The sequence below is a fragment of the Cetorhinus maximus genome, chromosome 3 (genome assembly GCF_964194155.1).
Source record: "Cetorhinus maximus chromosome 3, sCetMax3.hap1.1, whole genome shotgun sequence".
Lineage (NCBI taxonomy): Eukaryota > Metazoa > Chordata > Chondrichthyes > Lamniformes > Cetorhinidae > Cetorhinus > Cetorhinus maximus.
The window spans coordinates 131,048,650-131,065,795 of record NC_135881.1 but is presented as its reverse complement, the minus strand read 5'-3'; the positions used below and the strand labels follow the sequence as shown (position 1 = coordinate 131,065,795).

Below are 17,146 nucleotides of genomic sequence, written 5' to 3'. Positions count from 1 at the left end.
CCTTTCATTAGAAAAAGAATCTCAAGAGTAAGTTGCCTTCTAAAATATTGCAAACAGTTATGATTACCATTATCAGGCTTCAGATTTTTAGATTCACTATGCTTCGACAATATCCTGATTAATTTTTCATAGGAAAATACAATCAAGATATAATTCAGCATACAAAGTAATATGCAACATTTATGCCTGGAAATTCCACAAAGTTTCTGCCAACCCACCCTTTGTAACTTTAGCAGAAGATTGTTGGAAATGCTGGTGAAAAAGCATAAATGCTGTTTGTGCAGAATTTCATTAGAAGTCAGCAGAAACCTGTGGAACTTCATGGAGTTCTGATTGTGACATGACAAACAAGTACAACAAAGGACAAAATGAATGTCCATTGCATTTCCTTATTATGAATGAGAACATTGCCCAATAATGTTCTCTTGCCAGACTAAGGCTGGGATTTTCCAGTCCTCCACCATGACAGAACCGTCGCAGGCAGGACGGAAAATTTGGTGACCCAGCAAAATACCAATTCACTATCGGCGTGGTGGGACTGGAAAGTCCCCGCCCAAGACTGAACATTTTGGGGTCTTTAATTTTATCTGTCCAAGCTGCAGCTGACCAAGACACTCGTACCCCAAAATCAGCATCCCTCATCCCAATAAGCATGAAAGAGGCACCTTTTTTTTCATCCACAAGATTTTGCCCGAACAATTCCTTCATTCTGTACATGTCTAGCCACTATGCTCAAACAATATGCTACGGATTTGCACAAGTTGCTAAATAAGTCACTGCACAAACAGAGGAAATACATTCTATTCTTCAGGAACTGTACAGCACATCTCCCACCAAGTGTCAAAAAGTGCTGGAAGAGAAGTGGCTCTCTCTTTGGATTTAATGTTTTTTCAATCACCATATTTGTATCCTTTGACCTCAGTGCTTGCTTTATAGGAGTGCAAATTTGCAAAATTATCTCTTTCCTCTTCCAGGCCCAGTAGTTGGATGATTGCAGTGTACCTCACATCAAAATCACCAGCACGACTCCACCTCTGGGTGTAGTATGAATAATAAATAGCTATGAAAGTTTACATTTCAAATTCTTACTGATGTTGATGTGCATGACTCATATGAGCAAAGGACCTCAGTCAACCTTCTGGCTTTTCAGGCTCTTTCATCCCAACAGAATTTTGCTGTGCCAATACAAAGCACACTAGTAACAGACTGTTGGAAAAGGATTCCTCAGCACATGAAATACAACATCGTCAGAAACCCATTTCTAAGCAACTGGTTTACGATTTTGTTACACATGGCACACAGGAAGAACCTTCCCCCAAAATTGACTCATTTGTTAGTGTTCTGTCCCACTGAATAAAAAAACATTTTTAGAGCATTGAAGTTATATACTACATAGTCATACAGAATTACTATCAAAGCACTAAAAATAGTTACTGTTCAGCCCTGATTCTGGTCATGCTGATTCTACTCCCTCTTTTGAGTTTGGTGATTTGGTCACAGCCCTTTCTCTTACTGATGTAAAAACTAAAATACATTAAAATCACCAGACACTTTTCAGGGTAAAAGACTATTTCAGTTAATTATCATTCTTTAAATAGTTTAATTCATGAATGAGTTAACTGATATCAGAATTTCTCTTTAAGTCCTAGACCTCTGATGAGGAAAACACTGCTATGAATATAGTTAGCACCAGTGATTGTTATAGCTACTTTACTTCTCACAGGCCTCATAATATGAACAATCATACATTCAACCAATCAGCTAAGTGAAAGAGATTAGCATTAAGGGACATTTTGCAATTGATATCTAGGGAGGAATCGTCCCAGGTTTGCATGAAGTACAGCAGTGGGCAGGAAAAACGTTTTACCTGCTGGCTGCAATGATGGCTTTTCATGCCATATTGTCCCAAACCCGCCACATTAATTACGCATTCCTGGGATACACGCCATTTAGATGGTGGGCAGACTCTGATCTGCCTGCCATGCTGGCACCTCGCTGCTTCATCATGCCAGGCACCACATTTAAAGTACAGCTGGGCTCAGTGCTTCCAGCCCAGGACTGCAGCAAAGAAGACATGGCCCCAAAAGGCAAGGAAGACTGCAGCCCTCGAGCGCCTTTTGGATGCTGCGGAGGGCCGCTGTGATGTCCTCTACCCCTTCTCTGGCCACAGGAGGGGTCATAAAATTACCACTTGGGAGGTGGTGGCAGTGGTGGTCAGTGCTAGTGCGGCATAGAAGAGGTTGGCCATCCAATGCAGATAGGGGATGAATGATCTCATCCGTGCAGCTAGGGTATGGAAACCATCTCATCGCTATAAACTCACATACTCAAGCCCATCACACATTCACTAGCATCTCACTCACTGCCAGCTCAAGGGACATCACCACCCATTCTCACACACACCCCCTCAAACGTCCATCTGGCCTCATCTCCTCTGGAGACTGCCGCCTCAGCCCTCACCATCTTGAGGCCATTGCACAGATCAACATGTGCCCCCAAACACGCCCTAGGATTCCCTCCTTCCCCATTACAGCTATCATCCTGCAGCCTCTTCCCTTGCCTGAGGCCACTTCTCCCCCTTCCCCAAGCAAGCCCTAGCCCAGCAGCCACTAAAAACCCACCCACATATGGCTGATCTGGTGGGTAAAGACCTGCCTGTGAGCCCCCGCTAAAAGTGGTATGGTGGTGCTTCTGTGAAGCCTGCTGCTGATGACTGTGAGTGCTGACCAAAGCAAGGTAGGCAAACAAACCTTGAAGTCTCAAACGAAGTGCAGCCTGGCAAGTGCACGCCTTATATGTGCTGTTGTGAAACACGTCGGTGTGTTTTCCTTCTGACATGGGCGGACAATGCAGCGGGAGGGGAGGGATGCGCCTGGTGTGCTGGCCTTATAATGATATGCTGATGTATTGCAATGAGGTTCCTGACGTCTGATTGCGGGAAACACAACCCGCCATGGGCTAAGCGGACGATCGCAAACTGATTTTTGGCCTTCTCGCTCACGCCTCTGAACATGCCCGACGTCAGCAGGCATGGAAAATCCCAGCCCTAAACTCCAAAAGCCTTATGCAACAATCAGTTTTGTGCTCAGGCACAATAAAGTGTCAACGTCATGCTGTATGCTGCAAAATGGGATAAATATTGCATTTTTGAACAGGCATGATTACAATTTATAAATATTATAACATAGGAAAAGTAATAATCTCACCTCAAACAATCTTTGATCGGTATCATCAAATGTTTTTCTATCCAGCCTGTTAAGTATCTGCGCAACTCCTATAACAGAAAATTTATTTAAATGATCAACTGTTATTGTTTCCAGGATTTGAAGAACTTTCAATCTTTGATTTTATTTTATAGCAGGTAAAGTTAATTATTATCCTGTATTGGTACAGATTATAGTTAACCTATTCCCTATCATTGTAGAGTAGATGAAAGAAATTACAAATACAATCCATTTTGAATATCACAATGCAAAAATATATTGGACATGATCAACAAATTTTATATAGATGATTGCCTACACTAATCAATAGCTAATAAAATATTAATTTTTGGATCTCAGCAAGCAAATGTAGTTAAGATGATGTAATGATACATTACAAAGCCTTCAGCCTTTTAATACTAACTCCGCACAATGTTTCAGAGTTCTCAGACTCCATGACTTTTTTATTAACACTCTTTTAATGCACAACTTCTCCTGATCTGGCACAGCTTGCTTGGAAACAAGCATAGGATGTACTGGGGACTATTTTACTTTAAATTTGCATTTTGATTCAGAGACGCAAACATTTAAGGATCATAATCTAAAGTTTAATTCTAAGGTTATTGTTTGACTAGTCAAATAGACACCTCCCCGCTTCTCCAAAATGATCTCAGATCTAACCAGTTTCTAAATTTGTTTTCACACTGATTCTTCCAAACTCAGAATGTCGCATTGTCCAGAATTCAAAATGAGCTAGTAACAGTGCCTGCACTCCAGCACAAACTATGATGAGAGCTGTGACAAACCAGATTAGCTGCAATGGTAAGAAAAATATTGCTGTTCTTTGAAGGATCAATGCCATCCCAAAGGTTAGAGTGAAAGTGAGGGCAACTATGTTAACAATGCAAAATACCTTCTGATGTTACTAACACTGATACTGCTATTTATCATGAAAAAGAGTGCAAACTGACTACAATCTTTTGAATACTCACTGACAGAAAAATATTTAAACAGTGCAGTCTTCACACAGAAGTTTCAAGAAATCCAGCTTGCACAGTAGAAGCTCCTAATAACCATTTGTCAAGTCTAGCCTGCTGTGTTATATTTGTACACATTTTACTGACTACCCACTTTGTGTGTATGTGATTCCTCTTGTACGATATACATCCTCATAGATGATAATCTTTTCACTTAGGCAGTGATGTTGTGAAAAATAATTCACTTCATTAAATGACACTCCCAGATTTCATTAAAAAATTAGTTGCCCTTACATATGGAAATAGAAGATAATGCAAAGATAATGGAAGTCTATGCAAAGCCTTCAACTTATTCATTGATGCTAATATCAACTTCAGCACTCAGGCTCAATCAGCTAAATCTGCATCAAACAAATCTGGCATTTTCCTGGTCTGAACAGCTGAGTTACTGACTAGATAAGGCCACCAAGACAGGTTCCATCCCCCCACCCACTCATGACCAAGTTGCTTCTGGATGTCATTTGACATCAATATTCTTCTGCAGAAATTAGAAAAAAAAGAGAAAAAAAAGCATCTTGTTTTCAATGTGTGGCCTAAATTTGCACATTAGCATTGTGTGTAGTATCTGATGGAAAACTACAGCTACTTACAGAGGCTATTCATATTTATCCCAGTATCACGGGTGCACATGCTGAGGAAGAAATCAGCATAAAGGCCATTTTTTTGTCGATAAAAACATTGTTAAATTTATATCTGTGTCTCCACTCACCAATGATCTGATGATTACTGTTCCAGATGGGAACACACAACACTGAGCGTATGTGAAAACCAGACATCTGGTCTGCCTGAAAAGTAAACAGGCAGTGAAAATATGAGGATCATTAACATTTTATTTTATTTTTCCAAAACATGAAAGACACTACCCTATCTTTAAGATAGAATTTATTCTCTAGCAATGCTGCCTGATGATTTTAAAACTTTGATCGGATGGCAAATACGTACTCCTGTTGCACGCTTCAAAGATGTTTAACTCTTCCTTCTCCCTCTCCTAGTTAAAGAGGACAAATTTTGTGATTGAGACTAAATAAGTAAAGCCACTCTCTGATAAGTAGATCATTATCATGCTTGCATTGATAATGGTGCCTTATCATTTTAAAACATTTCAAAGCATGATGAATTATTTTTCAAGTGCATGAACTGTTATTGTGTAGACAAATAAGGCAGCTCTGAGCATCACCAAGATCACACAAGCAACAATGAGATGAAAATATTTTGGTGGCACTGGTTAACAGAGAAATGATAGTCAGGACAGCTCCCTTCTGTTCTTCAAATGGTGTCATGCAACATCTAATGCCCACTGGAATGCTATAACTGCTGGACAGAACTCAGTTTTAATATCTTTTCCACAATGACAATGCAGATACGCCATGAAATGCCAGCCTAGGTTATGAGTTTAAATCCTGGTTTAGAAAGCATGAACCAAGACATTCTGGACCAGAGGCAACATATATTATAAATTGAGCCAAGCTAATGCTGCTTGTAACACAAGCTAAAAATTGAAGCAGGAGGATTTTTAATTACTGCTTTAATTCACCTATAGACAATTATTTTAAATCTGAAATAAGCGTTGTGAACTGCAAACATTTCTAACTAAAATGCTTTAACTTTTTACAAATAATTTCCTTATTTTTTTTTCTTGATCTAATTGTATCCCTTTTCCCCAAATACTTTTTCATCCATTTCACTAACTACCTAATGGACAATACTGCATATCCCCTGTGGTTGGGAGGTCCTCAGCCACAGACTAGTTCAACAGATCATTTGATGCAGTAATTACACTGTTAGACATTATGTTGTAAATTAGCCCATTTCAAATCCCAATAGCATTTGCATTTGAATTTTCAAATATGCAAAATGTAGATATTCCAAAGCACACAAATAAATTAGGCAACTCACCAAGAAAAGCTGGAAAATATTTAAGAACTACATGGGAGCTCATCAAGGCTCATCCTTCTCTCTCCCATTAGACTGACTGGAAGTTGGACAGGCATTCCACGCTCCCCTAAAGCACAACAAAACCTAGACCTTGACTTTTCCCTACTCCCACTAAATTCTCAACATATGAATAAAAATATGATTAATTTTTCTTTACACCTAACGGAAGTCTGTCATAGGTACCACTGCTAGTCTTAAAATAAACTTGGAAGAAACTTTTGCTATAATTTACAAAATACCATTATAAACATAAAGTCTCAACAGGAAATTGCCCTTCCTTACATCTGTATCACCATTATTTTTTTTTAAATACACAAACTATTTGGAATCAGCATAGGTCCAAATTCAGTAATAGTTCAACTTCTCCAAATACCTAAATTTCTGGCTCACTAATGCCTCTTACAGTGTTAAAATTGGTGTTCAGTACTCATTCTTAATCTCACCCAAGCCACACAATGAAGAAAAAATTTGCATTTATGTAGTGCCTCATCACATCTCTCAAAAATGTCCCAAACCATTTTGTGTAAATTGAATGGCTGTGAACTGCAGGTAAACACACCAGGCATTTTTCATATAGCCATGTCCCACAAACAGTAATGAACAACTAGTTAATTGATTGTGTTGGTCAAAGGAACAATATTGGCCAGGATATCTTCTTCTGAAAGTGTTGCAAGATCTCTAACTGGTACTGATAAAAGATGCCTTGGTTTGACTTTTCATTCAACTGTACCACCTCCAACAATGCCCAACTCCTTTAGTACTGCATTGAAGTGTCAGCCTACATTATAAAACTGAAACTTGAACCCACAACTGTCAAAGCTCACATTCCTGTGACTTCATTTCAGGGTCAATATCTACGCAGAAAATGAGACACTTTTTTTTCTTTTAAAGGAGAAATGTATGGGTATATTTTTCCAAGTACTGGGGTGCCTGACCGCCACTATGACATATCAGGAAATTGCAGGTGAGATGCCTGTGGTTTTCCATTCATAGGGACGACTGACAAAATTCCTCTATATCACTCAGTAAATTCCCCCCTTTGTGTAGACCATATATTCCTTGTAAATGTTTGCATGCTGGCTTGAATAACGCCAACTAATATCTCTTGTCACTTTGGCCAAATTTTTGGGTTTTTTTCTGTCAACATATTTAAGAGATACATTAATCTTTAATGTTTATGTAATGTTTATGTAGAGTACCTTGGTTGAGGTTCAGTATTTCTTTATGACTGAACTCCTAGTGCTGACTGTATGGCTTTAATCACAGATGGAGCAGATGCTTTAATATTACATAGATTTTTCTTCATTTGCAGCAGCCAAGTCTCAGAAGGGTTGTAAAACCTGGCACCAGAATTTTGAGCAGGAATTGAGACACGACTACTGACATCTCTCTTTGTAATCACCGCTGCATCTCTTGCAATTGCGGAAGTAGTGATCTGATCGATGTGGCATCACTATAAATTATTCCTGTGAACTCCCACTGCATCCAGAATGGGCGAGGGGTGCTCAGCTGCACACTAAATAAATGTGAAAATCTGAAAGAGAGCCATTGAACCCTGGATTCTGAAAAAAAACCTTTGTTACTATGGTGATCTGCTTTTTTGGTCTAATTTTTTTTTACAGGTACAAATTGTTCTACACATAATAAAACAACATGTCAAATACATTTACTTGTGCACGATACCTCAGTGCTGAGCATCTGGAAGAAGCTTTCAGTGCACATTGATTCATTATAACAGATTCATTCTGTAGCTATTAGTTTCTAGATTTACAGTGGCACTCTGACTGACTCAGGTTCTGCAATTTTTACAGTGATGTATATATCGGAACTTAAATTCAGCTATACAGAGAATGCTGACTTTGTGTCATCACACTGCCACCTTTTGAAGACTGGAGACACTCAGCTGAGGTCTTAAGCTGATTCTAGTATCAGACCAGGTCATACTTATGCTACCACTGAATATCATTCTAATTAAGAGATACAAATTCACTAATAGACTTGAAAATTGCAGCACACGAAGGCTGTGAAACTTGTGTTGTTCCTATGTCACATTCGTCACAAATTTTCTCTGTGGATTTCTTGATTTGGCTGCTTAAATGTTGGCATAGACAAACAGCAAGCCAGCCTAGGCTGTCCATCCGGGGTTTCTGCAGATCTTGGAGCCAAAAGGAGGAACTCCTCTCCCCCACCATCATCTCGATCTCCTGTCATGAAAAAATTCCCAGCAATGTTTTTTGGGATTCATAGCAGGCTGGAATTTGTTGAAACAGTAGAAGTATGTGAACAACTATTATTAATGTGTAAATTAGACAACAACTTGTGACGAGGGAAAGTTACCCCAACATGAAATGTTTATCTCCACAGGTTGCTGGACCATTTGTGCTGCTTCAAAGTTAGCTTCCTATAAATGGCATCTCATGCTTAACTTCCCTGAGTTGAATGAAGTTCCAGCCTTTGTACATCAGTTTCCTATTAAACTCGCCACATGTTAGGCCTAGTGATTAATGAGGTGAATACCCATCTAACAATGTGATAATTATTAAAGATTGCCAATCACCCCCTCTGGCCCATAAAGTGAACATTAAAAAAAGAGAAGTCTCATTCCTTCAGGTAGTGAATTGTTTCCAAAACCATATGGACATCTGACACCAGCAGACTCTGGCCCCAGAAATGGTCTAGCTTTTTGATTATTTTCTATGTCTGGAAGATTCTGGCCAAAGAGCTTTAACAGGCTTTTCATACTAAAAAATAGAAACAATGGCCAGAATTTTACAGTCGGCATGCTGGCGCGTGAAATAATGCGTGATGACGGCAGGCAGGCTGTCTCGCGATGTTTTGTTCAGCGGGCCGGAGTCGGCTGTGCACCCGCTGATAATTAAAAGGCCTATTAAGGCCATTAAGGAACTAATTAATTTCAAATTTACGCTGCCCGTCCAACCTAACGGTTGGCAGACAGGCGAAAAGGCTACATGGCCTTTATGTTTTTTAGGAAACCTCATCCACGAAGGGGATGAGGTTTCCTAAAGCTTTTACAAATAGAATAAAAACTTTTTTTGAAAAATAAAAACATGTCCCATCACCGTTGCAATAAATTTTTATTGCATGTATTTATTTTTTTCAAAAGCGTTTCAATCTCGCTGAGGCGAACTTCCTGCGGCTTCCATGTGGTAGCTACCAGTGAGCCCAGGAAAGCAGTAGTAAAAGCTCACCATTCCGCAGTTGAGTGAAAGGGCCTTGTAGTGGCCTGCCCCCCCTTCAGCCAATCCCAGAGATTTACCTGCTGAAGGCTTTGATCTCAACTGAAGGTTTCAGCGCAAGCCCTCCTTTTGATATTTGGAGTGCTTCTAACATGTGAAATTAATGGGCAGCAAAAGACCAGTTGGTCCATTGGCCACTCATTGATGACAAGCATAAAGAATAAACACTTGTTCCCACTCCTCCCACCACCATAGTCATTTAATCTTGCAGCAGAGGCAAAAAACAGAGAAAAAATCCAGGGCCAAAAAGGGAACAAAATGCTCAGGAAAATTGCTCCCTGCACCCTCTTCCCCTCAGGCATCTGCCTGTTTAGTGCTCCCCGCCACCACCTTTGGTGCTGCAACAACATTCCCATTGCTACACCTCCAGAATTCTTGACCTATCCTGCTGGAAATCTACCTTCTATATGCAATGAACCCTGACTCAAGACAATTGGTATGGAGATGTGGTTATGTGGAGGCAGGTGGAATTCCCACACCTTTTGGACTCTGACTTGAAGTGAATTTGCGCCACACTGCCCTCCTCCATATTATCTATCTACAGATTTTTTTTCAAAAAGCATTGCTTGCAGAATTTTGGGAGGCCCTGTATATTCTGGAGATAGTGTCAACATGAGCTCCAGTGGAAGTGGACTATTGTCCCAATAATTATTGCAGATTGTTTATTCTGTAAATACCCAAGTTCAGGTGTCATATATATATAGAGCAGAGATCCTAATCTCAACTCTTGTAGAACATCATTGTACATCTCCCCCAGCATGGTAAAGAACTGGAAGTATTGTGAACTGTGAGCAGCATAGTGATAAACTTCAAGACGACTTAGACAGGCTGGTAGAATTAATGGAAAAGTGGCAGTTAAAATTTAATACAGTAAATTGTGAAGTGTTTCACTTTGGTAGGAAGAATGAAGAGACAAAATAGAAAATAAGGGGTACAATTCTTGAGGAGTGCAGGAGCAGAGAGACCTGGAGGTATGTGTGCACAAATCATTGAAGGTGGCAGGGCAAATTGAGAAAGCGGCGAATAAGGCATATGGGATCCTGGGCTTTAGATGTAAGGGCACAGAGTACAAAAGCAAGAAGTTATTATAAACAAGCAGAAAACACAGGTTCAGCGTCAGCTGTGGTATTGTGTCCAGTACTAGGCACCACACTTTAGGAAGGATGTGAAGGCATTAGAGAGAGTTGTTATAAAACCATATTTTATATCAAAAATGACTTTATGACAAATGATGACTGAACATTCACATAGCTGTACCCTACAAATTATAAAGCCATTAGCAAAGTGCCAGGCTGCTAGATGTAGCCCACCAGAGATAATCAACCTGGAGGAGCGTGAATGCCCCATCACCTGAAGCATTCACAAAATATCCAGACATAACGTGTATTCAGCTGGGTGTGGATGAAGGCATTAGACCGAAACACTTTGGACAATGGGCCCTGGCTAAGAAGGAAATTGCACCACCATAATCTAATCATTTCTTCGAGCCTGCTCCGCCATTCAATATTATCATGGCTGATCCTCTATTTCAACACCATATTCCTGCTTTCTCTCCATACCCCTTGATGCCCTTAATATCCAAAAAATTATCAATTTCTTTCTTGAATATACTCAATGACCCGGCTTCCACAGCCTTCTGTGGTAGAGAATTCCACAGGTTGACCACCCTCTGAGTGAGGAAATTTTTACTCATCTCAGTCCTAAATGGCCTGCCCCGTATCCTGAGACTGTGGCCCCTGGTTCTAGACTCCCCAACCAGGGGAAACATCCTCCCTGCATCTAGTCTGTCTAGCCCTGTTAGAACTTTACATATTTCAATCAGATCCCCTCTCATTCTTCTAAATTCTAGTGAATACAGGTCCAGTTGAACCAATCTCTCCTCATACGACAGTCCTGCCATCCCCGGTATCAGCCTAGTGAACCTTTGCTGCACACCCTCTATGGCAAGTATATCCTTTCTTAGATAGGGAGACCAAAACTGCACGCAACACTCCAGGTGTGGTCCCACCAAGGCATTGTATAACTGCAGTAAGACATCCCTACTTTTGAACTCAAATCCTCTTGCAATGAAGGCCAACATACCACTTGCCTTCCTTAATTACTTGCTGAACCTGCCTGTTTACTTTCATTGACTGGTGTAGAAGGACACCAAGATCCCTTTGTACATCCACATTTCCCAATATATCACCATTTAAATAATACTCTGCCTTTCTGTTTTTCACACCAAAGCATATAACTTCACATTTTTCCACATTATACTGCGTCTGCCATGCGTTTGCCCACACACACAACTTGTCTAAATCACCCTGAAGCCTCCTTGCATCCTCCTCACAACTCACAACCCCACCCAGTTTTGTGTCATCAGCAAACTTGGATATATTGCATTTGGTTTCCTCATCCAAGTCATTTATATATATCGTGAATAGCTGGGGCCCAAGCACTGATCCTTGCTGTATACCAATAGTCACCGCCGGCCATCCGGAAAAAGACCCATTTATTCCCGCTCTCTGTTTCCGGTCTGTCAACCAATTCTCAATCCATGCCAGTATGTTACCCTCAATCCCGTGTGCTTTAAATTTGCCTAACTTTTGCAGTTGACTTTTTTTGAACTCTTAGGGGAGAATTCTACCCCCGTCAGGGTGGAGGGGGGGGGGGGGGCTGTGCGGGGGCGGGCGTGGACCCAATCAGAGCCCCCGATCGGGTCCGCGTCCACCATTTTACGTGGGTGGGCCTTAATTGGCATGACGTGCGGCCGGAAGCGCTGAGCGCTCCCTGTGCGGGCAGGGGGGGGGAGGTTCCCTGAGACAGGGCCTGCGCTCTTCTGCGCATGCGCAAAAATCTCCCTGAGGCGCAGAGGTGCCTCAGGGAGATTAGTTTAAGTTTTAAAAATGTAAATAAAGAAAAGAAAAAAATTTAAGACATGTCCCCTCACGTGACTGTGTCACATGAGCTCTGACATGTCAATGAATTTTTATAAAAAATTTTTTCAATTTATAAACCCTTCATGAAACATCATCCCGCCCGTGGATGAGGCTTCATGGGAAGAATTTTCCCCCCTGTTGTGGGAGAAGTGCAGGAGTGAACGCAGGCAGGCAAGCCTCCAATCGGTGCCCCCGATTGGGGGCCGTCGTCATTTTACATAGGCGGGCCAATTAAGGCCTGCCCAGGGTGGCGTCTGCCAGGAAGCGCTATGCGCTCCCTGTGTAGGCGGTGGGTGTATTTCCTCAGCCGAGAGTGCGCTCTTTTGCGCATGCGCACGAAAGAGCGTGCTCATCTCCCTGAGGCTAAGCGCTGCCTCAGGGAGATCGGTGTCAATTTTTAAAAATGGTGAAGGGGCAAAAATAAAACTTCCCTGACATGTCCCCTCACGTGACACTGTCACATGAGTTGGGACATGGCCATCACTTTTAAGTAAACTTTTAACACCCTCATGAAACCTCATCCTGCCCATGGATGAGGTTTCATGCTTTTTCTGAAGCCTCCAAGGGCTCCCGGCCTGCTCGCCAACCCTAAGGTTGGACGGCCAGGTCCATTAATGAGCTTAATTACTTTTTGAATGGCCTCAATTGGCCGTTGACAAGTCGGCGGGTGCACAGCTGATTTGGCTGCGTCCCCGCTGACCTGGAAATTGAAATGTGGGGTGACATCGGGAGTAATCCCGTGTCATTTTACATGTCGGCGAGCGGGCCCCACCCCCTGACCTCAATATCCTGGCCCATGAAAAATGCGAAGACCGCCTGGGCTCTTCGTCTGTCTGCCAACCTTAAGGTTGGACGGGCAGCTCAGCTTATTAGTTTAATTATAAATGGCCTTAATAGGCCTTTGACAGTTCGGCCCGCCGAACTCAAAATCTAAATGACGCGCTGTGGCATCGGGACGCACGCCCGACATCACCCCACGTCATTTTACGCCAGCCCGCTTGCCGAGCCGAAAATTCTGGCCTTAAACATTTTAAACCACCCTTAGTTTTGTGTGTGTGTGTGTGTGTGTGTTGGAGCATTTTTAAAAATTTTATTTAGATCGTTTTTTAAGTACAATAAATATTATTCTCTTTTATTTTAAAACTTACAAGAAAACTTGTCTGTGTTTTTTTTAGTCACGGCATTTAAATTGTTAAACACTCACTTAATTGGCAAGCAAATTCTTTAAAAAAACAGCTGTTCTGCCGCCAGCAAAATAGCAGTAGGGGCGGGATGAGGCCCAAGGATGGCGAACCGCCCAATGCCTCCGCCATTCCCCATAAAATCTGAGACAGGTTAGGGGAAGGCGGGTAGGTGGTGGGCAGGTCACGTGCTGCATTTTACGAACCCTGCCCAACTACAACCCCGCTGGCAGGGGAGCATCAAATCCAGTCCAATATTTTTGAGCTCTCATACCAAATAGCTAATAATCATTTAAATTAACAGGCAGCAATTACTGCATCCACTTTTGGGTCTTATCAAATTTTGTGGCCTTAGGCTTTGAAGGACATTGAAAACGTTGTAATATGTGATAGGCAGGAATCAGTTTTCTTAAGCAACTCATCTATTAGTCATCTTGACGGCTTATTTACATCAGTTTGCAAACCTTCTATAGGAGTGTTAGATGAGCACATCTTGGTCCATCTTTCCAATTAAGTTATTGATTTGGAAAAAAAATTAGGAGAGCACATCCTGGTGCAAATCTCAAATCAAAACTATAGGCTCAAATCTATTGGCTTTAGGATTTGTATTAGAAGCATAAAGGGGAAGCTGGATAACATGCTTTGATACAAAGGTTATCATAACTGCCACAATTATGGCAGTTGTCAGAGAATTAGATAAACGTGAAGCAAAATATTTAAAAAGAACAGGGAAATGGGATTCGAGTGGACAGCTCTGATTTGCAGTTGGCAGTAACAAAGGCGCAATGGGCCAAGATGAGCTCATTTTGTGCCAATACTTGGGCAGTAACAATTAACTGAGGTGCACTGAATGGCACAGAAGCGAATTAATGGCACATTTTTCAAAGAGCTTGTACACCTGAATACATTCATAGAAATAGATCTGAATATTACATTGCTTAAAAGTTGAAGGCGGAAATTAATGATCTAATGACAAATTAATTTAATTAACGTCAAATTAAAGATTAGACCCAATGTAAAGGTTAAAGCCATTTATCCAAGGAAGAGAACTAATCACAATTTAATGCAAACCATCAAGGTCATTTTTGCTTTAATACTTCATATTATTGTTATTAATTTATGAAGCCAGTCAGATTTACTGACAGAACGGCTCGGATTTTGTTCTAATCATAACAACTCTATTACAGGGTAAATGTGACAGCAACTTCTGGGGTCTGCACATGTGCAGCTGAACTAAGAAATCCAGAAGTTGCTATCAGAGATACCCTGCTGTTGCACAGGATGTGCTGCTGCAGTTTTTGCCAATTGATTTGGCACTGAAATGACTGCAATGGCTTATGTTTAAAACACTTGCCCATTAGTTCTGCATTAAAAATGGTTGAAAAAAATGGGGCTGTTTTGTTCAAGTTAAATGAGATTTTAATGATAAGTGATAATGACTGATGAACAACCTTTGGCCCCAAAAAATAATTCAACAAGCGTGGAGTCTCATTTATGAGAAGAAAACTAATGTTGGAGAGGTTAAAAAATATATAACATTTCTGTGTGCTTCCTATCCAAGGTCCAGATTTTCGTCCCTGGGTCTGGCTTGCAAAGTCCGGTGATTTCCCGGCTCGGCGAACCCAACCTTTAAAAATGCCTGCCCATGGGAGGGATTTTCAGTCGGGGGTGGGGGGGTTGATGCTTAAAGAGTTGGGCAGGCGACCCCAGAACGAATCCTCAGGCTGCCGGCCTTGGAGGTGGGCTGGGTGCAAGGTCTGTCCCTGAGCCCTGACATTGTGTTTAAATAAATAAAGTATTTTAAGAAACAAAAAATGTCCCTCCACCCCTTCCTATGCCCCATCCATGCCCCCCACCTCCAGCTACCCCATGCCAGCTTACTGCCCATCTAGCAACCCCAACGCCTCAATACCCCTATGCCATCTTAATATCCCTCTACCCAGCCCCATTGTCCCATGCCAACTTAGTGCCAACTCATTCCAACCCATGCCCCCACCACCCTTTGCCCTTACCCCCTCGATGCCAACTCACCTAGTATCTCTGGGTGGTTCCTTGACAGGTCTGGCACTTCCCGGATAACTTTAACGGGTTTGACAGCTGGACAACTTCTCAACATTTCCTTGGCAGCTGGACAGTTCCTGGACATTTCCTTGACAGCTGGACAGTTCCTGGACAGCTGGACAGTTCCTGGACAGCTGGACACCTTTTTTACAGCTTGACAGTTCCAATGAGTTTGTGCATAAAAAGCGCATAATCATGTTCACATTTAACAATCTCAAAAGGTGCCTTACCTCTCCCAATGGTGTCCTGTAACCCTACCCAAAGGGGCACCATACCTCTCCAAAGGCTATCAGCAAGAATCCACCAAGTTCAGGCCTCCTCTTACATGTTCTAATCTGCACACTCTGGATTCCACACTCCTGTTCTTCTAAAATCCCACTTCAGTGGAGGCAGCTGGTGATTTTAATGGCCAGCTGCCTCTGCAAATCGCTATGTGGAAACCCCGGCCCGACTCCAAACCCACCCCCGCAAAGATGAGAAATGCCAGGTTCAGGGTGGGACTTAGGCAATTTGGCCATTTCCAGGATTTTCACAACAACAGAGAACCTCTCCGTCAAGGCAAAAATCCGGGCCTACGGGGGGAATCATCCCAGATTTGCACGAAGTGCAGTAGTGGGCGGGAAAAAGGGCGTTTTACCTGTCGACTGCAATGGTGGCTTTTTGCATAGTATCATTCCTTTCCTGCCTCATTAATAATGCATTCCCGGGAAACACGCCAGGTTGCTGTGGTAGGGCCGGCCTCTGATTCGCCCGCCCCGCCATCACCTCAAGCCTTCAGTATTCTGGGCGCCATATTTAAAGGGTGCCCCTGCACAGAGTGAGCACTCTAAGGTGCAGGGAGATGCTGGGAACTGATGGCAGCCAAGGGGAGGAAACATGCAGCCCCCAAGTTTAGCGGCGTCTCCCTCGAGCACCTGCTGGATGTAGTGGAGGCCCGCCACGAAGTCCTCTACCTCCACTCTGAGCGAAGACCGGCAAGCAAGGTCACTAATCCAGCATGGGAGGCACTGGCCAGCACCAACGCTCTGCAAAAAGGGTCAGTCATCCAGTGCAGGAAGAGGATGAATGCTCTCATCCATTCTGCCAGGATAAGTCACTCTTCTCATCACTCTGAACTCAGACACTTACAAACCCATCACACATCCGCAGGATCTCACACCTCAAGGGACTCTCACACACACCCTCACATCTCCATCAGGCTCATATCCTCTGGAGCTCACGTCCTCACCCCATCCATGGCTCCGCTCAACACACAAACATTCGACACAGTGCCATGCATCCTGCTCACACTCTCTCCATCAGTTTTCATGCAGGAGAAGCCTGCTCACAGCAGCAGGGTAAGGTCCCAGACTGGGGGTGGAGTGGCCCACATTAGACCCCTCACTCACTTTGAGGAACGTGCCATTGCGCTGACTGGTGAGGACGTGGACCGTGCCTGTTGCAACGGTGAGCTCAACAGGTGAACACTCATGTGAAGATCCTTCACTATATCATCCCTCTCTCATCGCAACTATGAGTGCTTTCTCTCCTGCTTTATCTCTTTGGTTCACA

At 42.5% G+C, this 17,146-nt stretch overlaps 1 protein-coding gene across 1 annotated transcript in view; it reads right to left on the bottom strand.

Annotated features, from left to right (window-relative positions):
• The window catches only part of pde11al (phosphodiesterase 11a, like), a 320,949-nt gene that overhangs the window by 119,043 nt on the left and 184,760 nt on the right, over window positions 1–17,146 (bottom strand). The window contains exons 7-8 of the mRNA XM_078535174.1: window positions 4,950–5,025; window positions 3,207–3,274 (exon numbers count right to left, since the gene is read on the bottom strand). Of these exons, the coding sequence (XP_078391300.1) occupies window positions 3,207–3,274; window positions 4,950–5,025 (144 nt within the window). The remainder of the gene's footprint in view (window positions 1–3,206; window positions 3,275–4,949; window positions 5,026–17,146) is intronic.